This window comes from Peromyscus maniculatus, chromosome 14 (genome assembly GCF_049852395.1).
Source record: "Peromyscus maniculatus bairdii isolate BWxNUB_F1_BW_parent chromosome 14, HU_Pman_BW_mat_3.1, whole genome shotgun sequence".
In the NCBI taxonomy this organism is placed as follows: Eukaryota; Metazoa; Chordata; class Mammalia; order Rodentia; family Cricetidae; genus Peromyscus; species Peromyscus maniculatus.
Window position 1 is genome coordinate 904,890 of NC_134865.1, and position 25,825 is coordinate 930,714.

General features: G+C 47.4%; 1 protein-coding gene across 3 annotated transcripts in view; it reads left to right on the forward strand.

Moving 5' to 3' along the window:
- The window catches only part of Nin (ninein), a 103,852-nt gene that overhangs the window by 33,846 nt on the left and 44,181 nt on the right, over positions 1–25,825 (forward strand). For all 3 annotated transcript variants that reach the window (XM_076550547.1, XM_076550546.1, XM_076550549.1), the window contains exons 5-11: positions 451–620; positions 17,634–17,673; positions 19,468–19,658; positions 23,830–23,976; positions 24,573–24,740; positions 25,171–25,307; positions 25,640–25,780. In XM_076550547.1, the coding sequence (XP_076406662.1) occupies positions 451–620; positions 17,634–17,673; positions 19,468–19,658; positions 23,830–23,976; positions 24,573–24,740; positions 25,171–25,307; positions 25,640–25,780 (994 nt within the window). The remainder of the gene's footprint in view (positions 1–450; positions 621–17,633; positions 17,674–19,467; positions 19,659–23,829; positions 23,977–24,572; positions 24,741–25,170; positions 25,308–25,639; positions 25,781–25,825) is intronic.

Sequence of the window (25,825 nt, forward strand, 5' to 3'; positions counted from 1 at the left end):
CCTATAGCCCCAGCTGACCCTGAAGTCACCGTGTGTGACTGAGAATGACTGAGCTTCCGGACTTCCAGCCTCTACTTCCCCGAGTGCATACGATCATATCCAGTTCACAGGGTGCTGGGGATCGAATCCCGGACCTTGTGATTTCTAGGCGGGCGCTCTACCAATCGAGCTACATCCCCAGCCCTCCTGATCTTAGTCTGCGCTCTTGAACCAATTTCCTTTCTACCATCATTGCTTCTGAAACTTGCAGATACAATAGATGCAGGTACTCCGGACCATCAGAAGCAGAAACTGCTCTGCATCCAACCCGAGGACTCACACGTACCCGCGGCCACCACAGCCGGCCCAAAGGGTTTATTCCGGTGCTCATACAAGAGGCTGTGTCCCACGGGTGTCGTCTTGGGGCTGCTTCTCGTGTAACGCGGCCTTAACCCTTGTCTCCCTGTCCAGACTGCTCGCTAGAGGCTCAGCCCAAGTATGTCAGAGGTGGGAAGCGTTACGGACGACGATCTCTACCCGAGTTTCAAGAGTCCGTGGAAGAGTTCGCAGAGGTGACGGTGCTCGAGCCACTGGATGAGGAAGCAAAGCCGTCACACATCCCAGCTGGCGACTGCAGCGAGGTAAGGACCTGAGTCGCAGTCACAGGACTCGGGCACAGTCGTCGAGCGTGGGCGTGAGCGCTCTGTAGCCCGAGACGGAAGTTAGGCGTTCACGGTGCATGCAGTAGGCTCTGCTCGGATATGGCGCCGCCAAGCTTCCCTCTGGTGCCTCTCTAACACAGACGCTAATCTTCCGGTTTGAGTGTTTTCACTCACGTCCCAGTCTTGGGAACGTTGATATGTCTGTGTCTTGTTCGTTTCAGTTATTTTTATATTGTCTGTTATTCTGGCTTTCCTTGGAATTGTATTTTTTCCCCCACTTCGCGCCCCACCCCACCCCCCTTTTTCCCCCAGTGATTTAAAAAGCTAACTAAGGGCTGGGGAGATAGCATGGTGGGTAAGAACACTTGCTGCATAAGCTTGAGGACCTGAGTTCAAATCCCCAGAACCCGTGTAAAAAGCTGGGTGTGATCACACGCACGCCACTGACTTGGGAGTGGGGTCGAGGCAGGAGGCCCCATGGTGGGGGTGGTAGGTGGATAGGAAGGAAGTTGGAGAAAGAAGACAATAAGACTGTAGTGGTCAACCTCATGCCAAGTTGAGACAATGACCCTGCCCCGAGGGAGTAAGAGAAAATGCTAAGACAGGACACTCAACATCCCCTTCTGACTTCACCAGAGGCACGGGTACAAACATCCATGCGCACACACATGTGCGCATAGACCACTCATACATATACCTCACATACATACATGTACACAAATTAAAAAATATATATCTAACTAAATTTTTCACCGTGTTCACCCTCAAACAATGAAGCAGTTTCCATGATAGAAGAATGGAGTTGCAATTTTCTTCAACTTTTTAAGAAAGATGATTTTATGTGTATGAATATTTTGCCTGCTTCTATGTATGTGCACCTTGTACATGCCTGTTGCCTGGAGAGGTCAGAAGAAGGCATCAAATACTTCAGAACTGGATTTACAGATGGTTGTGAGGTGTCGTGTGGGTGCTGGGACTTGAACCTGCGTCCTCTACAGAGCAGCCAGTCCTCTTAACTGCAGGGCCAGCTCTCCGGCCCCATGTTTTGATGTTTTAAAAGAGCCTGCATCTTATCTTTTGGGATGTGATAGACGAGCTCAAGTACTTGGTTCTTGCTTCAAAGCGCGGGCTGGGAGCGTTTTCCCAGGGCTTGGCATGTGCTGGCGTTTCCCCCCTTCCCTGGGCCTGTCACACCCAGGTGCAGCTTGGCTCACACGCTGGCTCCCCTGTCTCCTCGGGGCCCCTCTTTTCATTCTGCACACCACTGTAATCTGCCAGTGAGGAAGAAGCAGTAACATTTTCTTTAGTCTTTCTTTATGGCTCATTTGCCAGCATCCCATTTATAGAACATGATCAAGAATGCCTTGCTGAGCAAGCTTTAAATATTTCTTGCAAATCTCAGCTCAGATTGGAGCTGTAAATATTCCAGACACGAATGTGAGCTGGAAAAGAGACAAAGCACCTCCACTTTCTGGAAGGTTCTGCAGGCTGCAGGCTGACTGGGCGTGTGTGTGTGCATGTGTCTGTGTATTCATGGGGTTTTAGCATCCATGTTACTAAAATCTATAGGAGACTTGTTCCCAAGGATGTCCTCAGCATTCAAACGCCTGTCCTCAACATCCTAAAACACCTAAAGGTAACTAGGACAAGCCCAGGTGTGGGGAAGAAACGAAACAGGCAATAAACACTGGAAAGTACAAGGGGCACATACAGTCTGCTAAATACCTTTGCCCCCCATAGATAGATAGATAGATAGATAGATAGATAGATAGATAGATAGATAGATAGATAGATGAATCAAAGGATGCCTATCCACATCCTAGAAATGAAGATTTAGTGGCAGAACCATAAGGAAAAAGAAAAAGAAAAACAGCTAGAGCAGAGACAAGAAGCTTACAGAAATGGAGTAAGAGCAGTGTGGGTGGCTATGTGGCCTCTAACAATGCGGAGAAGGAGAGCCTGGCTTAGGACCTGCTGGTGCCCCAGGCAGGTCGGCCTAGGGCAGACCCGCTGGCCATCCCAAACACTCAGTTCAGTAGTCCCTTCCTTTTTCCGTCCCCTTGAAACATTCAGACAGGGACCCTTGCTTAGGAAAACACGCATGCTCACACGCACGAGCATTTTGCATAGACAGTTTTAAGAGGGCGAGAACCTGCACACGCTGTGCAGTTGGGCATTCGTAACACCGTGTCCTCCTTGCTGTTGGAGAGGGTGTCCTCTTACTGTGTAAAATCTGCTTCATTGTGAGTCTGGGCGATAGGAAATTTAATTGAGATATACATCTTGAAAAGAGTCCCGACGCCTTAGGAGGTAAGCTTAATTATTTGGAGACCCCTTTTAAGTCTGATATCTTATCTTTTGAACTGGTGTCAAGATATCATTACATGGTGCTAAGAAACCCAATAATTGTTTATTTTTCACACAATAGTTTCTACTTACTCTCCAGGGATACCCAGAAAGCCTCTGAGCAGCTCAGCTGTCTCTGGCAGTTTATTTCTTGCATCTTTGTTAGCTCAGTTACCAACTCATTGGGTAACTTACTCTATTGGGGTGGCTGTTTTAAAAAGTGAGCCTTTGGTTTCATATGTAAGTAAACACGAGTTGAAGCCTGAGGCAGGGGAACCCTTGCTGTTTGCAGAGGATGTCATGGAGAGATCACCTCACCCCAGTGTGCTACAGCTTCCTGCAAATCCTCCAGAAGCCTCAGTTAGGGCCTTTAATGCTATGGTCAGAATATGCCCTGCTCACCCCCCTCTAAAAGAGCTGTAGGCAGAGGCCTGGAAAGAGACCTGTCTTTGATCTCTGCTCCCAGCAGAGACTCTGCTGACTGTCACAGTCTGCTGTATCCCACTCCAAAGCATGTACAGGGGTACCAGATGACACTGTCTTGCCTTGCCTGTTGAAATTTTGCCACAACTGCCTCTTGCCTAAAAATAGTCTGAGTTGGCCCTGCCATTTTTTCCCCTCCCTTTACTGTAGATCAAACCCAAAGCCTTGGTCATGCTAAGCAACTGATCTTCCGCTCAGCCCCCTACCCTTTTTTTTGTTGTTGTTGTTGTTTTGTTTTTTCAAATGAATTTATCTCTTCAAGGTTTGGATATTCCTATTGGGGTTCAAAGGGCAAACCCCAGCTTTGTGCTGCTGAGACCTGTAGCAGGCTTTCTTTTGGTCCACCGAACAGCTCCCAAATCATGACACGGAAACTTATTATTAGTTATGAATGCTCAGCCTTAACTTAGGCATGTTTCTTGCTAGCTCTTATAACTTAAATGAACCTGTTTCTCTTCATCTACATTTTGCCTTGGAGCTTTTTACCTTTCTTTCCTTCTGTGTGTCCTATTCTGAGTCTCACTGATTGATGGCGGTCTGGCTGCCTGGCTCCTGGGCATCTCCCTCTCTTTCTCCTTCATTCTCTCCTCTTGTTCTCTGTCAAGCCTAGATTCATCTTCCTACTTATCCTCTCTGCCAGCCAGCCCTTCCTATTCTTCTACTGTCTACCTATTGGCCATTCAGCTCTTTATTAGACCAATCAGGTGGCTTAGGCAGGCAAGGTGAAACAGCAACACATCTTTACATAGTTAAAAAAATGTAACAACAACAACAACAAATGTAACACACCTTTCCATAGTTAAAGTAAAATTCCACAACATAAACAAATGTAACACATCTTTACATAGTTAAACAAATGCAGCATACAGAAATGTAACACATCTTTCCATAGTTAAAGTAACATTCCACAACAGCGACCCTGGCTGAGGTCTTAACCTTACTGGTTGCCTTCACTGGGGCCGACAGTCCTGTGGTATAATTTTATGAGCATGCCACTCTCGTGTCCACATAGTGTCCCTGCTTACTGGTCGTCTCTGCTTTAGCCTCAGCAGTTGAAAGCTACCTGTTCAAGAGGCTTGTTCTAGAATCATCATCCTTTCTGCAGAAGCTGCTCATGACTCCAAGGGGCTGAAGAGGTGAAGGTGTTTCTTGTTTGGGGAGACCCTCAGCCGGGGAGTGTGAGGAGGAAAGTCTCCCTGATTGACAAGGGAGTCTGAATCTGTCAGAGTCACTTGACTGTTCTCTCTGTTTCTTTCTCTTTTCTTGTCACCTAAGAACCTGATGTTTCATGTCCTTGGAGATGTTGAGAATCTAGTCTTTGGGATCATACGTCATCACAGGGGTACCAGGCAATACAGAAGGGGAGGGCCTGGGCTGGGCCTGGGCCTCCCCTGGTGTGAATGTCAGGTGGGGAACTGGAGACAGACTTAGGTTTGCAAGACGGGATGCTTAGCTGGCTTTATAGGTCTGCCATTTCTCCCATCCTCAATGGGTCTGTTCCTCGCCCCCTCCCTCAAAAAAAAAAGTGGCTTTAGAGTTTCTCCATGAAGATAATAAAAAGATCAGAAACCTATTATCAGGAGTTGAGCAGAAAAGAGTCTGGCTGTACTCCCCAACAGGAAACTGATTTTAGCTCCAGGTTGAGTCAAATCATGATTTTACTGAGGTCCTGCGGAGGCGTGGGTGGTGAGATGAAAGTGTCCCACTCACCTATCAAAGCTGTCTCCAGGTGGCTCATTTCCCACTAGGAACTCACCCTCTCAGAACACGTGTGCAAGCTGTATCTGAAAAAGTAAAGTAAGAGGTCCTCTCTGCCCTCTGGGGTTATTCAGTCCAAGGGCAGGCTGCTGCAGGCTGACGCTTCCACACTAAGGCTGTCATTTCTGGGCTGGGGTGGGGGTGGGGTGGGGTAGTTCACGCTGTCTTTTATTCTATCATCGTTTGAGGGCTTCTCCCGCAAGCATAACCCAGACTATTGGTACTCCTCAGCAGTGCGCTCTGCAGTCTACCTTTCCTCCTTTCTTCATACTCATGGAAATGTCCACAAATGTAGATAAGTGTTAGCAAGGCTATTATAGAGACTGCTCTGAAGCCCCTACATTGATATTTAATGTAAGCCCCCGTGTGAAGCTTCAAGCTTCATTAGGCACCAGCAGCTTGCCTCTCAGGTAGGCGCTGCTCACAGCACACCCTTGTGGTGAGCCACGGGTGAGGGCCCACATGGTCACAGGCCACAGCTGCTGTGACTCCCCTTGTACAGAACGTATGAAAATAAACTTTGTTGGGGCTGGAGAGATGGCTCAGTGGGTAAAAGAACTGGCTGCTCTTCCAGAGGACCCAGGTTCAATTCCCAGCACCCACATGGCATCTCTCTGCTGTCTGTAACTCCAGTTCCAGGGGATCTGACACCCTCACACAGACAGAACACCAATGCATGTAAAATGCACCCTTATGCAGACAGAACACCAATGCATGTGAAATGAAATTTTAAAAAAAGAAAGAAAAAGGAAGGAAGGAAGGAAGGAAGGAAGGAAGGAAGGAAGGAAGGAAGGAAGGAAGGAAGGAAGGAAGGAAGAAAATAAACTTTGCTGTGAGGCAGTTTGGGTCATGCTTGGCTTTTGTTTCTGTTCTCTGTGTTCAAGCCCAACACGAATTGTAAACATATTCATCATTTCTAGCCCTTCCCCATCCCTTGAGCTTTTATTAGACAATTTGATCCTTTCTTTCTGAAGGCAAAAATATCTAACCCAGCTGTTAAGCGTGTCTTTCCTACCAAGTGTCCTTTACAAGGCAATAACGCCGTTCTGTAGGGAAAGACTTCTGTGATGTCCGCAGCACTGAATATGGCCCTTCAGAAATTTCACTTGGAAAGCAAGACCGAGCACATGCTCATTCACAGGGCAGGTAGAGCCCACCAGCGGCCGTGATGTGCCTGGCCTCTGATTTAGTGTGTTTATCTGGCGATGGATCCCTTGGGAGTCTGACCTCTCATCGCGGCTGGGGTTGAAAGGAAAGTGGTGATTTTTCTTTTTTATGGGATCATTTTCACCCAAGTCAATTCAAGAGGACATTCTACTCTGAGTGAATCCTGGCCAACAAAAGGGCACATTCTTGGTCCCTGCCTAAGGTGCGACTAACGAGATGACGCTGTGCTTTACTTCGTTAGGAAACAGAAGTGAGATTTTAGGCTTTTAAGAGTACATTTTTATCCCCTTTAATAAATAGCTGCTGAAAGAACCTTGGGCTTTGGGCCCATGTTTCCTCATAGGTAGCTAGCAGGGGAAAGAAAACACACACACACACACACACACACACACACACACACACACACACACACATTTCAATTCTATTCTCCATTCTTCAGGCTCGGTAGGAAAGATTGTGTAATTAATACAATTGGGCCAGGGACACTTTGCTTTCTGCCCCAGTTGAAAAACAGGGAACACCTTGTTAACTGTTTTCCCCTTCAGGGAATGAATTGGGTCTGGTAAGATCTTTATCAACAACAAGGGGTTTTGAACAATTATTTCTTCAGCTGCAGACAATAATAATGTAAGTCAAAACCATTGGCTCACACGCTGCAGTGAAGTGAGAACCTGAGAGAAAAGTTAAATCCGACAGCCACATTGTCCCGAGGATATGCAGGGGAGTCCAGGCTTTGGGTTGGGTCTGTGAGAGGCAAAGGTGGTGGTACTTGGTTAACAACTACACCCCAAAATCCCTAAAACAAAAAACTGATTTTGCTGTCTACATCAATGTGAACTGCCTCGGAAAGTCTGAAGTTGACTCTCTTTCTCTTATGTTCATCTCCATATATGCGTAACGTGGTGGCAAAACTGAGTCATTTCCGTTGTCCGGATCGGTGTTTAATTGTGGGACACACACATTTTTTAGTAGCTGAGAGAAGTTCTACTCAGATCTTTCATGGTGGAAACACACACATTATTTTTTCATTATCCCCATTATGTCCTTTGTCCTTCTTTGACAAAGCAAACAGTCTGCTCATTGATGCTGCTCATTCCTGACTAACGGATGACGTCCTCAGGACAGACGGTTTTGTTAATGACATTCCAGCCTTCCCCTTTAGGTTTCTTCAGTCTTATTAGGTCACATGGCTATTCCCATATGGGATGGTAGATCCCTTGACTGTGACCTAAGACTTCAGAAACCTCTTCAAAGCTAGCAAGACAACATTTGTTCTTACAAGCCTTGCAGACCTTGGTGCCCTAGTCGGTCTTCCTCAATTACATCGAGAGGGTGTCTGTCTCTTAAAGTCCATCTGTGCTCCACCACCTTCCAGATCAGTCATCTCTGATACTCATTTTTTTAAAACTGGAAACGTAAGGCAGACAGCAAACCAAGATCGAACTAATAAGGATCGATATTCAATAGTAACCACTCCCATCCAAACCATTAAGTATTTTCCACAGGCAAAAGTTTTGCTTGCTCCCCATTCAACAACTATAATGAGTAGAAGTGTGAAAACGGCCTGTTCTACTCAATGAGACCCTGTCTTAGTGGTAGTGTTTGTCTAAACTTGGGGTCAATCCTCAGAGCCTACAAAAGAGATGGGGAGACTTTTTCAGGACTTAAAATCCACGCACCCCCAGCCTTGCTGAGGGAAGAGGCTTTCTACACTCTTTTCTTTGCATTGGCAGCACTTGAAGGCTTTTTGGCAGTGCGCTAGGACTCATGTGGATATGTGTGCATTTAAAAACCATGCATTAATTCCCGTTATCCCCAGCTTTTGCAGTGTTTAATTGCCTTCTGAGATGAAGGCACCAATTTGCATTCTAGTCCAGCAACTCCTCCCTGAGTTCAAAACAGAGAGCCTGGAAGCTGGGCTGTTAGGTTCTGCACTGCCTTAGCCTTCAAAGGTGGCAGAATGGGAAATGAGCCCCCGTCCCAGGAAGTGCGTCCCTGCAGAAACAAAAGCCAGGAACCAACCCCCCCCCCCCCCAAGGCACATTCAGCTTCCAATATCCAGCTCAGAGTGCAGCTTTCTCAACATTTAAGACTAACCAAACACACCATAGCTACTGTGCTTTCAATCATGTGCATGCTCCCTAAACATTTCTGGTTCTCTTTGGAGACACCCCATGCTTTGTTAGACGTGTTCTCCCTTTAAAAGAGACACTTGATCTCAGCCTTCTGCGGAGCTTTGTCAGCCTAGGAAATTGTATTGCTCTTCCGCTGGGCTTACAAGGCATTCCCTTTTCAAAATTAATGTGCTTCAGTCTCCCAGGCTGCAGAGATCAGCTCGGCAACCTCTGTCTCAGAAGAATAGCACCGTGTATGCCCATAATCATTTTAATTAGCCATACATTCTGTAGGGTGCAAAGGTCTTCGCTGGAGCAGATGGCTAGTGCGGGCCGTGGCTGGCCTATTGTGGGCAGGGGACATGCAGTCCGAAGGCTGCAGATGCTGGCCCCACTTTGGGCCTAGAAACCGGGGATCCAAGAGACCCCGGCCATCTGCTCTGTAGTCCCCCAAAGCAGATGTCCCTCCAAAGAAAGCATTCCTGAAATTGGTGCGGCCTGGGTGGCTGATGTGTGCAGGGTACCTCAGCCAGCGGTAAAGCAATCCAGCTGGCCACAATGGCCAGTGTGACATTAAAATGTGTGACCCTTGGGATGGGTGCAAGGGCATCCTTTGTCTAACTGAGGAGGGTGAGGACCACTTTCTGTAGCAGCCATTTGGGGGTCAGGCAACCTCTCACCCCATCTCCTGCATCTTCTCTGTAAATAAGGAATTGCAAGTAGCGCCTGTCAGCCGTACCAATCCAGGGGCCTCTGTGGACAGGAAGGTCCCAGGGGGAGGGTCCCCTCCCAAGTTGACTTCCGGTTGATTGCTCCATCACAATTACCATGACAAACCTGTAGCTCCTCATCCCCAGTCTTCTTAAGGCATAACTGACAACGATTGTTTTCTTTATGGTCACACAGATGTTTTATATCCAAGGATATTTTGTTAGGTGTATACAGTGTGGACTGAATGAGTCAAGCCCGTTTGCCTGTTAGAACTGTAGTTGCTAATCTCTTCTCTTTATTCCTAAAGCTGACGTTGGACTGTCTGCTGTTTTTTCTGTCTTCCTGTTGAGCATCCAAGCAGCAAGTAGAAGAACCACTAGCTACTTACTCCATTCCATTAATAGTAGGACCTCGTAAGCAAGCGCTTAGTCCTTGGCACTGTCTAGGGCTTTCCAGTATGAGGCATGGCTTCCCTCACAGGGAAGAGTTGCTATGCGCTTACGCATGGGGAAACTGAGGCACGAAGAGGTTAAGTGATTTGACTGAAGTACCCACGCTGCTAAAGGGCAATGAACCCCGGCGGTCCAGCCATCTCCAAGGCACACTCACACCTCCGTGTCCCGCTCACAGGGCTGAGTACCATCCCAGCTTTGAAGGTGAAATAAGTTCCTGAGCAGTGACAGGGGTGACAGAGAACCCAGTCTCTGCCCAGCCCCTCTTGTCCGCTGCATGGCTTTGCTTCCCAAGTCCTGAGTATCCAAGGTGTATGGAATGATGTCTACATGCTCTGACACCCGCCCCCTCACCCGTGTTTACATGCTCTGACACCCGCCCCCTCACCCGTGTTTACATGTTCTGACACCCGCCCCCTCACCCCATGTTTACATGCTCTGACACCCGCCCCCTCACCCCATGTTTACATGCTCTGACACCCGCCCCTCACCCCGTGTTTACATGCTCTGACACCTGCCCCCTCACCCCGTGTTTACATGCTCTGACACCCGCCCCCTCACCCGTGTTTACATGCTCTGACACCCGCCCCCTCACCCGTGTTTACATGCTCTGACACCAGCCCCCTCATCCAGTGTTTACATGTTCTGACACCCGCCCCCTCACCTGTGTTTACATGTTCTGACACCCGCCCCCTCACCCGTGTTTACATGTTCTGACACCCGCCCCCTCACCCGTGTTTACATGTTCTGACACCCGCCCCCTCACCCGTGTTTACATGTTCTGACACCCGCCCCCTCACCCGTGTTTACATGCTCTGACACCCGCCCCTCACCCCGTGTTTACATGCTCTGACACCCGCCCCCTCACCCCGTGTTTACATGTTCTGACACCCGCCCCCTCACCCCGTGTTTACATGTTCTGACACCCGCCCCCTCACCCCGTGTTTACATGCTCTGACACCCGCCCCTCACCCCGTGTCTACATGCTCTGACACCCGCCCCTCACCCGTGTTTACATGCTCTGACACCCGCCCCCTCACCCCGTGTTTACATGCTCAGACACCCGCCCCCTCACCCCGTGTCTACATGCTCTGACACCCGCCCCCTCACCCCGTGTTTACATGCTCTGACACCCGCCCCCTCACCCCGTGTTTACATGCTCAGACACCCGCCCCCTCACCCCGTGTTTACATGCTCTGACACCCGCCCCCTCACCCCGTGTTTACATGTTCTGACACCCGCTCCCTCACCCCGTGTCTACATGCTCTGACACCTGCCCCTTTGTCCAGGGTTTTAATGCACCCACCCACTCAGAGGACCCCTGTGGCTTCCCAGGGATGAATGGCAAAGTGAATTTTCTGGTGAATTCAGCACCCTGATAGCATTCCAGCCTTGGTGCCTCCTGCTCCTGCTCTCAGGGACCTTCCTGATTATCCTTTCCAATGCTCGGGATGGACCTGTGTCTAGAGGCCACCTGCCAGCTCTCACTTCGCTGGGGTGACCATCAGCAAGTAAAGGACCCTGTTCCACAGTGATGCCTCCTTTTATTGGTGCTGTTTCAGTAGCTGAGTGATCTAATCCCCCAACCTTCTAAGCTGCCCCCCCCCCCGCCCCAGCTTTTTAATTGGACTCACTGGCTCCAGGCAGTAAGAATGAAAATAAATGAGGTGTGAATGAATTGAATCTTCCCTTATCCACCCCTCCCCCTCAAATTGCAATTTAATAACAAACATTCAGCTTTCATGGGCTACCCTCCCTCTTAAAGGAACATACCCTTTAGATTAGGGAGATACAGAGCTCCGGTCTCTGGCAGAGGTGATCTTGGAATGAGATGGAGCCGTTAGGGTGAATTTGCTGCCTCCCCCAGGATGACCCCCCGCGCGCCTTCAGAGCTTCGTACCAAAGACCATGGGAGAATGCTGGGGAGACTGTCACCCAGAGTTCAGGTCTACTTGTTATCCTTACCCTGCCCGCCCATCATCTTCAGATTACGAGAAACCATTCCTGCTAAGTGATGCCTGGGGTTTAAAAGCCATGGCTGGGCTGGGCTGCCCATTCATTCTCTACTAACACATACTGTACGTAATAGTGGGTTTCATTCGGACATTTGCATACATGTATACAAAGTGTATTGGTTATATTCTCTTCCTCACCAGCCCCTCTTCTACTTTTTTGGTGGTTCTCTGTGTTTAATTCAGGTTGCTTATAGAAGGAGTTATTTATGGGAACATGGGCACTGACCAGTGGCTAGCTCTACCACTAAAGAAAATGTCTTTCCCATCCCCAGCACCCACTAACTGCCTGCAAAGTCTCGGGGAGGGGGGGTGAGGCCTTGTGATCCCCTCCCCCGTCCATGACAGAATGCTGAAGGTCTCAAGACCGGTCTTGTGGAGGTAATCTGACATGCAGTGCCCATGGCACGGCCAGTGTTGGGCTATCTCAGGGCCTGCACTCGGGGATGATTGCTGTCCCCACAGCGGGTCCCATGCTCTGCTGAGCTCAGGAGGCATTGGTAGCGTTCGCCTGCCTGAGCCACCCTGGCTTCCCTCCAAGCCCACAGCCACCACAGGCTGTTGGAGAAGGTGAGTTCCTCAAGGGAGACAGCCTTGAGTCGCTGCGGTTATGGAGGACTCAAGGGCAGTGACGGGCACAGGGGAGCTGTGCAGACCATTTCTAACAGTGGAGGAAATCAGGGATTTCCCCTATAGTCCCTCCACTAAAACATGTCTTGTTTTTATTATCTATTTCCTTCCAGTCTTTGTCTGGTAATATAAATATTTGCTGCTAGCAATAACGATAGTACAGATCGCATTTTTGTTATGCTCTTTCGTTTAACGTTTTCTAAAATAGTTTCCCATGTTCCTACATGGGTTTTAATTGCTTTTATTGACCACATTATGTTGTGTCATTATAATTTATGCCCCATTGTTGATTATTTAAGTTGTTTTAAATACTTTATTGTCAGAAAAGTACCTTGATAAGACATATTTGTGCACGTGGCTTTTTCTTTCTGTTTTTTGTTTTTAATTTCCTGTAGATAACAAATGAAATTATCGGTCTGAAGAGTGTGAATATTTTTATTCTGATACATAAGGCCATTTTAATTATGAAAGTAATAGTATCTGTGAACATTGCTGCCAGTCACACATGAACCAGCCTGCTTCAGACTATAGTCTTGGTGGGAGTATCGCTTAAATCCTTAGATAATTCACTAATAATGGTTCAGTGATGGCAATCACGAGCCCGGGTTTAGTTCCTGTGACCCTGTGTGGTGTCGAGGGAACCATCCCGTTGTGAGATGATGCTGAGGTGAGTTGCCATCTGTATCCTGTGCATCTCTGCTGGCACTCAGTGCTTAGAGTACTGTTCTTGCAGAGACTACCCCCCACCCCCTACCCCGCTGTCAGTTCATTTCCCAGCTTCCATGTCAGGCTGCTCACCACCGTCTATAACTCTAACTCCAGGAGATCTGACACTTTCTTCTGATATCACATGTGTCTATCCAACACACACACACATGAACATATAATTTTTAAAAAACCCCTTTAAAAAATGCACAGATACTTCCAGAGGCATACCCAAATGAATGATTCCATTTTGAATATAGAGGTTAAAAGAATTCCACAGATACCAATTTAATATGTATTGCATACACAGGTGTCCCCACAAAAATAACAAGAGTTTAGAGTGCTTATGTGCCAGACACAGTGCTAAGCACTTGGCCCTTCCCTCAGTAAATTCACACTACTTTATTCCCATTTTACAGATAGATAAACTAAGGCCAAATAGGTCAAGCAACTTACATAAAGTTAACCCCATAAGTAAGTTGGGATTCAATACCAGGCAGTCTAGCTCCAAATATGTTCAATAGTATAGGCAGAGTTTTCCTGTGCCAGCAACCACTCCCAAATAATCAATCAGAAACTTAATATTAATTGTAAATGCTTGGTCAATAGCTCAGGCTTGTTACTAGCTAACTCTTATATTTAAATGAATCCATATATCTTTTTTATGCTTTGCCATGTGGCTTGGTACCTTTTCTCAGTATGGCATGCCCATCTTGCTTCTCTCTACATCTGCTGTGACTTCTGACTCCACCTTTCTTCCTCCCAACAGTCCCAGTTTGGCTCTCCCACCTAACCTTATCCTGTTCAACTATTGACCAGTCAGCTTCTTTATTAAACCAATCACAGCAACATATATTCACAGAGTGTAAAGGAATATTCCACATAGTCACTTCCATGCTGGGCCTTCCAATGGTTATGGGTGAGAAATGGAGAAAGAAGTGAGCAGGCAGGGTCTATCCTGCATGGTGATGGACATGTGGACACACCTACCCTGACTCTAGACGTGTGAGACAATGGAAACTATGTGGGAGCGTCTTTTTTCTTCAGATGCTTCCCTCACTGTTTTAACACGTGTGGGGAAATCCATGAGCAAATGTGAGAAACCACACACACACACCCCCATCACCTTAGGGATTGTTGCCAAAGACTTTTTGACGTTGGGTGTTGCTGTTTCACTTTTGTTCCAAGTTGCTGTATTCCTGCAGAAGCTCTTTGTGGTTTGAGCTCAGTGAAAACATTTTCCCCATCAGTGTCTACTGTTAAAAAAGAGTCACAAGCAACTTGTAGTTTAATAGTTTCATTTAGACCAATGAATGGTTCAGAGGTCATAGCACCATTTGGTATGTTATAGGTGAATTTAATGGGTTTGATTTTAGGGTACTCAGATGTTGGATAATGAATTTGCATAATTTCAGGTGACAAAGTAGGGTGGGCCTTTGACTCAATTTGGTGGCAGGTGGGATGCTTTTTATTAGTGGGCCTCTATTGATTTGAAGTTTTATATATTGTAACGGTCTAATTCTGATCAGAAACAGTAACTGAGGAAATCCATGGAGGACCGTTGACGGCTGCTCCCTCCCTGCTTCCAGGCCGCACACATCTACCAGCTTAGAGCTCCATCTTTATCTAGAAGTGTAGGCAAATGAGCTGATGAAATTATAACCAAAAGAAAACAAGGAGAAATCACCTGGGCCCCAACAGTTCATCCCGGCGATTCCTCGTCCATTAGTCACTTTTAGTTGTGATCTGAACGGGCTGCAGATAACTCAGCCATCTTGAGACATGGCCTTTGGCAGTCTTCAGTTCAGCAAAAATATTCTGTTTGGGGATTTCACTTTGAGGTTTCAGTTTAGCTGAAGCCATGGCATCTTTAGGGTCCCTGTGAAATTAGGAGCTGTGAATCTTAGTAGACACTTGTCCCTCAGTGCAGAGGCGATAACTACCATGAGTGTAATAGTTAATATTGTCAACTTGATGGGCTCTAGAATCCCTCAGAGACAGTGAGGGATTATCTAGATTAGGTTAGTTACAGTGGGGAGATCCACATTAACTGTGGGTAGTGCCATTCTGTGAGCTGGGGGCCCAGATTGGATGGAAAGGAAGGACGTGGCATGAACAGAAGCCTCCATTGTGCTCTGCTTCCTGACGGGGGACACGGTGCGTCTAGCTGTCTCCTGTGTCATACACTTCCTTCCATGACGAACTGTGTCCCCTGGAACTGTAAGTTGAGACAAACCCTTCCATCCTTCAGTTGATTCCGTCAGGTAACTATGATGATGAGTGAGTGAGGGGAATGGAGTAGACCTGTTGGAGTAGTCGCCTGAAAGAACGTTTAAGTCACGTCAACTCCAACTACTGAAAGGCAATGTTTGATGTAAGCATTTTTGCGCGACGCACCATCTGCTGTGAGGAATCCAGGCTCTGCAGACAGGAGTTAATCAGGCCCATCTTCCTGCTGTGTTTATTTCAGAAGTCTTAGGAATCAACTAGCATCATGCAGTTCCACCACCCCAGAGAACAGATTGGTCATTTGGTATAAACGGCAACTTTATGCACAAAATCGTATCTAGTTTTCTTCCCCTTTTAATTGTTTAATTTATTTTTTGACTAGTGTACAAAGAAACAGGTTTCATTCTTATACGTCATTATGCTTTGTTCTTATTTGTCCTTCTCACTTCCTTTCCAAATAGTCCAGTCTCCCTGTGGGGCTTATGAAGCCCAGGCTTATGCAAAACTCCCAGGGCCTTTTTTTAAAAAGATTTATTTATTTATTTATTTATTTATTTATTTATTTATTTATTTATTTATTTATTATGCATGCAGTATCCTGCCCAAGTGTATGCCTGCAAGCCAGAAGAGGGCACCAGGTCTCATTACAGATGTTTGTGAGCCACCATGTGGTTGCTGGGAGTTGAACCCAGGTCCTCTGGAAGAGCAGCCAGTGCTCTTAACCTGAGCCATCTCTCCAGCCCCTCCCAGGACCTTTACTTCTGCCTCCTGAGTGCTAGTATTTATAGGTATGAGCCAGCACATCTGTGGATTACAGTTGTTTGCTAAGATAGCAACCTAGTTCTGAAAAGATAAGGCCTCTTTTCTCAGCAGGATTTCCCTCACTGTTGTATGACCTTCCTATGGGATGCCAGCAACAGGCAGCTTACTCGAGACCATTTGCACTGAGGAAGGAACTACATGTTGTAACTGGTCCAGGGAGGACTGCCACAGAACTTGGCTGGTGGAGCAGGGCCTGGATTTGTTCCTGGCTTGGGATGAGCAGGTGGTTACCAGTGCCAAATCCACATGCTCTGACCTTGGAGGAGGCTCACTCGAGCCTTGGCATGATAAGGAGGCTATAGGTGGTCTAGTTCAGGTAAATTCCATCCTGCTCAGTGTCCTTCACTACTAGCTGTCCGGTCCAGCTGTGTGGACTGCATCTGATCTGCTCTCAGAGGCAAGCACACCAGACTCGTTCTTACTTCAGCAAATATTAACAACTCCTCCTGTTCACTTTGCTCTCTGTGGTCCAGATGACCACAGGGCTCAGTTTAGCCCTTGCTGCTTCTTAGGAAATCCACCCTCATCTTCCGAGTCTGATGTATCTTACTCAGGAACCATCACATCTTACTTCCTCTTTTGCTGGTCCCTGTGTCTTTATTAGCATATGTACTTTGGGAGATTATAATATAATTACATTTCTCCCTTCCCTTTTCTCGCTCCAAGCCTCCCCATTATACCGTACCTCCTTGCTCTCTAAATTCATGCATCGTCTCTTTCCTTCATTAACTGTTGTTCCATGCATATGTTGATATTTATACATGGATATTCCTAAATATAACCTGCTCTGTCTACAGGCCGTTACTCATATGTATGTCTTCCAGGCTGAGCAGTTGGTGTTAGGTTGTGCTCTTCCCTGGGAAAGACTTGTTTCTTCTGCACTCAGCATTCCGCAGTTGCTTGCAATTCTTTGTGTAGGGTTGAGGCCCCGCCCACTTTAGCATACCCATTAGTGCCCTCCTTCCTGCTCTCATGTTTAGGCTGCCGTGTTGGCGGGACTCAGTGGGTGTAGCTTCTGATGCCACAGTCAACTCCCTGATGCTCTGGCTCCCACAGTCTGTCTGCCATGTATGTACCTTTTCAGACAACAACAAATGTACCTCTCCCATATATGTACCTTTTCAGACAACAAATAGGTGTGTTCTGCTCTTAGTTGTAGTCCCGAGACAAAGCCTGAAGGTGAGCACTCAGTATGCACTGACTGAAGAGCAAATTTATAAATGTGGACAAACCTTTGCCGATGCGTGAACTCTGGATGTTTGTTTGGGGCTGGCTCAGTGGGTTGTGATGGGTTCTGTGGTTGAAGAAGTAACCTTGAAAATGACAGGTCCCTAGTGACCTGCAGAGATAGGGCTTGGTGCTGGTGCTAGTGAAGTCCGCCAAGAACAGTCCATTTCAAGAGGTTTCAACCTCTTGATTGGTTGTCTGGTGAACTGAGGAGCCCATAGGGACGCAAAGGCTAAAGTCGCATGACTAGCCCACAGGGTGACTTTAGAGCCAGAGGGTCTAGAAGCTGGGTTCTAATGCGCGCTAATCACTAATCGTCTCTTTTTCCTTCTCCAGCGCTGGAAGACGCAACGCAGTGAGGAGTATGAAGCCGAAGGTAAGAGAGCGCACTGGGGTGGGGCAGGGCTGGGGCGGGGCGGGGGTAGGGGTGGGCTGGGCTGGGCTGGGGCGGGGGCGGGGCTGCTGAGGCGGGAAGGCCCAGGCTGCTATGGCTAAGACCCTCTGTACCCACTTTCCTGCTTCTTGCCCTGGAAGCTAGCTGGGCATTAACATTAGGACCAACAGCAACAGGGAAAAACAAACAGCAAACATTTCCCAGTGACACTTCCTACTCTGCAAATCCTAGCTATCAGTATTGTGTGAAAGATGACTTCTTAGGGTTTCTGTTGCTGTGAAGAGAGACACCAGGACCACGGCAACCCTTGTAAAGGAAAGCATTTAATTGAGGTGGTGGCCTACAGTCCAGAGGTTTAGTCCATTGTCGTCATGGCGGGAAGCATGGTGGCATGCAGGCAGACATGGTGCTGGAGAGGTAACTGAGAGTTCTACCCCTGGATCTGCAGGCAGCAGGAAGAGAGAGTGACATGGGCCAGGTTTGAGCTTCTGAGGCCTTACAGCCTGCCCGCCTAGTGATGCACCTCCTCCAACAAAGCCACGCCCACTCCAACAAGGCCGCGCCTCCTAATAGTGCCACTCCCTATGAGCCTATGTGGGGAGGCATTTTCATTCAAATCTAATATGTAGCATCCCACTTACAGACCAATTATTCTCTATTCAGACTCTCAAAGGAATCTGTGAATATCCCCAATGTAAGTAGCCTACTCAGTACATCTTTTGCAAGTGTCCGGTATTTACCATACACTTGATGCGGAACACATTAATCCTGTGGCCACCAGATGGCACTGTGGTTCAGCTACAGGATCCCTCAGCTTGGCTTTTAGGCTTAACCCCACATGAGCTCTGGTTAAGTGTGATTAAAACTGTGTTCTCTGGCTTTCCAACTTGGACTAACAGGACAGTAATGGGTTTAATTCCTGTCAATAAATAGCAGGAATGACACAAAGTACTCCTTTCAGCCCTCCGTGGTTCTTCCAGGTACATAAAATATGCCCATAATTATCCCATGTCTAAGCGATGACTTCATGGGCTATCACGCATTTACATTGTCAGTTTAGAAGCAGGATGGTTCATACAGGATAAAATAGTCTTGATGTTTCAATAAGCAGTTGGACCCTGTCTTTAAACAGATCTTATCCTTCATCTACAGATAACTAACACACTTGCAGCTTGCCACATTTTCTTTCAAGTTTCATTCTTGGGTTTCTGTGGGTCAGGAAGATTTGGAGAGTAGATGAACCTTAAGAGGCCCATTATGATTGTTTCCTTCCCAGGAAAAGACGCTGTGATGCTTAGACCAGGAAGAAAACAGAAATAAAAAAATGTGGACGCCTCAGTTGAGACGATTAACCTTGTGTCTCTTCATGAGAGATAATGTTCCTTTCTCACGGGTGACTGTCCCAGAGCACAAGTGCTGCCGATTTACAATGGGACGTCAAGACCAAATCAAAGCGGGGTCAATATTTATAGTTGTCTCATACAATGTATATTTTGGGCCAGAGAGATGGTTTAGTGGTTAAAAATACTAATTGCTCTTTCAGAGGACCCAGATTCGATTCCATCTGGCAGCTCACAACCGTTTGTAACTCCAGTTCCACCGTGAGCACCGTATGCATGTGGTACACAGACATACATGCAAGCAAAGCACTCAGACACGCAAAAGTATAAAAAACAACGGAAAGATTTACTTTCCAAGGTACTTTTTCTGTAACCGGCACCATACCATCCACGTGTGAATCCCTTGGCGACAACACAGTATATGCTCTGGTTTTAGGTCAGCTAAGGTTTTGGAACCCGGATGACCTGAATGCTTCACACAGTGGGTCTTGCCCTCCCCAAGACTGGATAGAAGAGAAACTGCAAGAGGTTTGTGAAGATCTGGGGATCACGCGAGATGGTCACCTGAACCGGAAGAAGCTGGTTTCCATCTGCGAACAGTATGGATTACAGAATGTGGATGGAGCGGTAAACACGGCACTTTGTTCTGATTGGGGGATAATGCTGTGGCTTTCTTTTTCCCTAGGCAGACATTCTACTTGTACACTCTTTTTGTCTTTGGGAAAGTCATGTTGTGTGGCAGAAATCAAAGCTGATGTAGCTGAGCTATATCATATGTAATATATAATATGTAATATATAATATGTAATATATAATATGGTCCCCTACTGTGCTGTTACCTCATATGAGATGACCAGACAAGTTCAGCACTGCCAGCATATAGTTGTAGAAGCATCAACCAAAAGAGAAAAATGTGGGAAAACATGGAGGAAGAATTAAGGAGAGTATTTTGAAGGCCAGGCTGCTGAGTTTTCAGTTTTGGAAAGATCCCGATGCCATCCCTGGGTCCTTAGATCCACTGAGTGGTGAATGGGACAAGCTGCTTCAACACCCGTGGTTTGAAGTTCGCATCCTGGTGTGCGGGGAGCCTTGGCTGTGCAGAGCAGCTGGATTCTGGCCGTGAGGAAATGGGGTCAGGTAGCCTGGTGGTTTTGAAAACACAAAGAGTCTTGAAGCCCCCAGAGAGTTCTTGATGTTAAGTCTCTGCTTTGTGTTTTTCTGAAGAATCGAGAGAAGATCTTCAGGATTAGTATGTGAATAGCCGTGGATTATGCCCAGAAAAAGGCATGATTCCAAGACATGTCTTTCAAAAAGCTACAATTAAAGATTAGGGGGAGTTAGAGGTTAAGAACACAGTCATTGCTCCAGAATCCTTGATTCTAATGCTATTTGACACCGTACTGGCTGCCTCCTTGGGGGAAAGTGGTAACATGTTCCTAACCAAGAGACCGGTCTTTAAAGGCTGCCAAGTAGCCTGACTTGCAGAAAAGTTTGCTTTTTAATTTTTTTCCTTTTTTCATCTGATGTGACCGTTATATAAACCCTCCGCCAGCCTTTGTAATGCCCCAGTGCTCATTCATTTTTCCACAGTAGTTACTGAGTCATTAAATTAATTGTCCTAATTTCTGAACCAAGAGCCTTAGGTTGTCTTTGCTTTGTTTTGTTTAACCAAGAAACATTGCACAAACTTGAATTATTGATCTGAGAACAAACCTTGGAATATAAACCGCAGCCACTCACAGGGAGCTGGCTTCCTTTTCTTCTGCTGGGAGCTCCTAAAACCTGAGATGACAAGAGGCACTTGGAGTTCTTTCCCTGTGCTATGAAAATTAGGAAGGCATTGCTCATCAGTGTGTTCCTGCTTAGTGTTTCCACCCCCTCCCACCCAGAGGAGTCAGGAGATGCCCTGTGCTTCATGCCCTTTGTTCTGAACCTGGAGGAGCCGAGTTCAAACTGGCGTTATTAGCATGGGACTTGGGAGCCTGGAATTTTACACCTGAGAGCAGTTTGAACTCTGACAGCCCTTCGCAGAGGAAGCCAGTGAGATCACTGCCTCCCCTGTTTTGAGGAGGGAGAACTAGATTTGTTCTCTGGCTGTCTCTCACACCCCACTTTCTGTAAGTGAGGACAGCGAAGAGAACAGGGCCGGCAGACGGGCTCCCTCGGGGCCACATCAAACCCGAAGATGACTTTGTTTGACCTGTTCAGGATTTTAAAAGTTGGACTTTGAGTCACACTCTTTTGAAGTTGGAAGTTTTCCCTAAATATTTGTAATAGCAAGCCACAGCCATCGTCTCTGGGGACCGCAGGCAGCCATGGGCTCAGCTAGCTTAGTCCTTACCGCTTGCTCTCTGAGGTCTGAAGCCTCCATGCCGCGGTCATTCCTGTCACCTTCCAGGCCCCCGTGGGCGTCCCAGTTCCTGGACTCTCTTCTGGTACATGTTTCCCACCCTACACATGGAGAAGTCAGCCACCCACAGACATGGACAGCGAGGGAATGGAGATGCCCTTGTTCTAGATGGCACTCCTGTTCCCACAGAGGGCAGCTACCTCAGTTGCTCGTATATCCAGCGTTCTCTGAGCCCAGTCCTGACCATCCAGCCCTGTCTAAATTCACATCCTTGTGTCTGCTACATCTCATCCCAAACTCTGAGTTAAAAGAACCGGCAATATAGTCTACGACTCCAGCAGTTTGAATGGACTAAGTGATAAGTGTTCAGGCCACCTAGAACGGCACTGATTTGGCCAAGTGTGGATATAATCCACTGGTATATCTGGATTTCATGGACATTTCTGGTTGGATGGCTCTCAAAGCCACGTCCTCCAGGAAATAGCTCTTTCGATTGGTGAGAATGAGACAGAAAAGCTGAAGGCTTTTGGCAGCCTGAGCATCTTGTCTCACATGCCACTGAACACAAGATTGTGTTAGAACCTGCTGTTTCTTCCACAGATTTTCATCTTCTAGAAAAGTTTCCTTATCTCAGAATCCTCTCCCAAATGAAACATATGTCTCCTGTGAATTGGGAAAAAGCGATGGAGATACAATTTGTTAGCATACTGTCTCCTTGCTTCTCGGTGGCCTGGACGTCGTGTGGACGCCTGTGAGCAATGCAGTCACCAGCCCTCTGCCTTAGCATACTAGAGCAGTGTGCCTTGTAAGATCTCCGAGTGGTTTCTGTTCCATAACAAACCTTTATCACAGAGTGAAGAGGATCTCAGTAGGGGGCCTGTGCCTTTCCTCCTGCCTGTGGCTTCTGTGACTCACGTCACTCTTTCCCATTCCTGTGGGACTAAGGAACAAACCGTCTCTCTGACAAGCCTCCACATGGGCTGTGGTCCAGTCTCCCTGTCCTTGTTAGAGGATGAAAATTATATGATGGCCATCAGAGAGTGCAAAGTGGAGAGTCAAAATTCCTTCATCTTTCAATATATTGAGACCCTCCTTTTGCACACACACACACACACACACACACACACACACACACACACACACACACACAAGCTCATTCTCACCCAGTCTTGGTCTTTCCTGGGCGAACACATTAAAACACAACTTCAACATGTTCCAAGGAACATCACTGCAATCTGTCCCCGACCAAATGGCCATGTTAGAATGCTGTTTGAGTTTCTTTTCCTGTTCCGCCCGGGGGTGGGGGTGGGGGGGTGGGGGGAAGCAACTTAAGGGAGAAAGGGTTTTATCTTAGCCACTGTTCTAGTGCCGTGACAAAACACCGTGGCCAAGACAACTTATAGAAGAAGCATTTAATTAGGGGCTTGGTTACGGTTCCAGAGGGTGAGTCCATGATCATCAACAGGGAACATTGTGGGCGGCAGGCAGGCTGGTGTAGGACTGGAGCAGTAGCTTAGAGCTTACATCCTAATCTGCAGGTAGCAGGCAGAGAGGGAGGAAGACTGCCTGAGGTGGGCTTTTGCAACCTCAAAGCCCAGCCCCAGTGACACACCCCTTCCAGCAAGGCCACACCTCCTAATCCTTCCTAAACATTTCCACTGTGAATCAAGCAATCAAATATAGGAGTCTGTGGGGGGCCATTCTCATTCAGCCCAGCACAGGTTTATCCTGCTTCATCATGCAAGGCACAGTCCATCATGGCACAGATGTTAGAGCAGCAGAGCCTTGAATCAGCTGGTCATATCACACTCATGATCAGGAACAGGTAATGAATGGAACGCATGCTGCGGCTCAGCTCACTTTCCTCCACTTGGAGAGTCCAGGATCCCAGCCACAGTGGGCAGAGCTTCCCAGTTCAGTTAATGCAATCAGGAGAACCCCCCACCCCAGACATGCCCAGGGGCCCCTCAGGTTATTCCAAATCCTGTCAAATTAACAATTAGCACTAGCTGTCACACATGCCGATCTGAAAAGTTCAATATGAGCCAGACATCAATCACTTAGAACCACCACCATTTGAAGGCATAAGGAACGTCCAGGTAGCACCTTGTCAGGATTAGGAGCTCTAGGTATTAAGTAATTTTTAAAAATTATAATAATGATACCTGTGACATTTGAAGCTGCCTGCCCTGGAAAGATGAATAAAAGGAAGAAACGTTGGTTGCTAAATTGTGTAATATTATGGAGATGTTGAAAATGAACTTTCATTTTGTTTGAGTGAGAAGGGAGGACATCATTTTGGGAGAGGGAAATTCTTTTAACTGTGACTAGGGACAAAATTATGTCTGGAGTCCTAGAGTCAACATTGGGATGCATGTCTACCGGCCAGAAGCATCTTGTGCATGTGGTATGTGTGTGTGGTTAAAACATGCAATTGCTCTCACCTAGATGCTGGAGGAGGTCTTCCTCGGTCTCGACCCCGATGGCACAATGAGTGTTGAAGACTTTTTCTATGGTCTGTTCAAAACGGGGAAATCCTTCATGCCATCAGCGTCTACTCCCTACAGACAACTGAAGCGGCATCTCTCCATGCAGGTGAGAGGTAGTGTGCAGAGCCACACCTGTCACCCCAGCTCCAGGGAGGCAGAGGCAGGAGCAGCAATGTAAGCTAGGGGTTAGCATGGGCTACATGGTGCAACCTACCTTAGAGAAGAGGAACCAACGGAATATTTTCTTCCAGAATAAGTGTCAAAAACCCGTTTTGTAATTCTGAACGAATTAATCTGCCGTCTAAAGTGAAATACTAAGAGGAGAAAGTATTCTAGAGAATGAGAAAGACTGAGCCATTCGAAGGGAAAGGGTGGCTTGAGAAGCGGCCATAAATTACAGAGTGTGAAGGCCACTAATTATGCCTCTTGATGGCAGCGTGGGGTAAAAGAAACTTGGTATCAAGTAGACGTGCCTCTCATCTACGGCCAGCTCTCCCACACCAGCTCTTTCTGATAAGCTTGTAGGCTTGACTCACTGGGAACCACAGATCAAAGGCACAGCATGGCTTCCCTACCCCCCACCCTCAACTGTGGAAATTCAGTTCTGTTTTCTCGGCCAGGACTGGAGACCCCAGTCTTAACCAGTATCCAGCTGAATGTCTGGGGCCCACCTTAGTTCATTATGACTCTTTCTTCTTCCAGTCTTTTGATGAGAGTGGACGGCGGACCACAACTTCGTCGGCGATGACGAGTACCATTGGCTTCCGGGTCTTCTCCTGCTTGGATGATGGGATGGGCCATGCATCTGTGGAGAGGATCCTGGACACCTGGCAGGAAGAAGGCGTTGAGAACAGCCAGGAGATCCTGAAGGTGTGGCCTCTCAACTGGCAATCCCGGGAAGGGGTGTCAGTTTATCTCGTGAAACTCACTTGACTTGATTTTTCCTTAATGCCTTAATGTTCATGAGATCTCAGAGATAAGAGATAACCATTCCTGCCTGCTTTACCAGAAGCCCATGGCTGAAGAAGTTCCATTTTTTTAAATGTCAAATTATTGACATAAGAAAGCTCTTAGCCCTTGAAATTACACTCCTGAGTTTGTTTGCAATGTCAGGTGGGATATCATGAGATACAAGCTTGGTTCCTTAAGAAGACCGTGTTCGAGTTGAAAGCTGTCTCTGAGAGGGGACCCCCCCCACCCCCACCCCAGGTCTCTAGGCTGGCTTCAGTCTGTGCCTACACGCTTTCTGAAGCTGGGCTTGTGATTTGTTTTGACTCTATTGTCGTATTCTGATTCCCAGGCCTTGGATTTCAGCCTGGATGGGAATGTCAACCTGACAGAGCTGACTCTGGCTCTTGAAAACGAACTCTTGGTCACCAAGAACGGCATCCACCAGGCAGCTCTGGCCAGCTTCAAGGCTGAGATCCGGCACTTACTGTAAGTTCAGCAGAAGGTTTGCCTGGTCCGTTCCCTTTACAACTTGTCTCCTATGCTGCCATCACCTGGTGCCTTTTCCTGTCCACGGGCCAGTGTGGCTGTCCTTCGTGTCTAACTGTTAAACAGTCAGCCTCCTCAGCTGAAGGGAAGCGAGCTGGCGCTCCGATTGGCTGGAGCTTCTGAAGGGAACTGTGGAAGGCATCTTTGTTTGGGGAAGGTTTTGGTTGTCTTGGTTTTGTGTTTGTTTTGAAGCAAGCCAGATGAGAGCCTCTTTGGGTCTCCTGGTTGCTTAGAAACAGCTTGCTTCTAATTCACTTGATTTCTAATTCTAGGGAGCGAGTGGACCAAGTGGTGAGAGAGAAAGAGAAGCTACGGTCGGACCTGGACAAGGCAGAGAAGCTCAAGTCCCTGATGGCTTCAGAAGTAGACGATCACCATGCGGCCATTGAGCGGAGGAATGAGTACAACCTCAGGTGTGGCCAGAAGGGCGAGGTTAGGGTCCCATCCCTCCCAGCCCC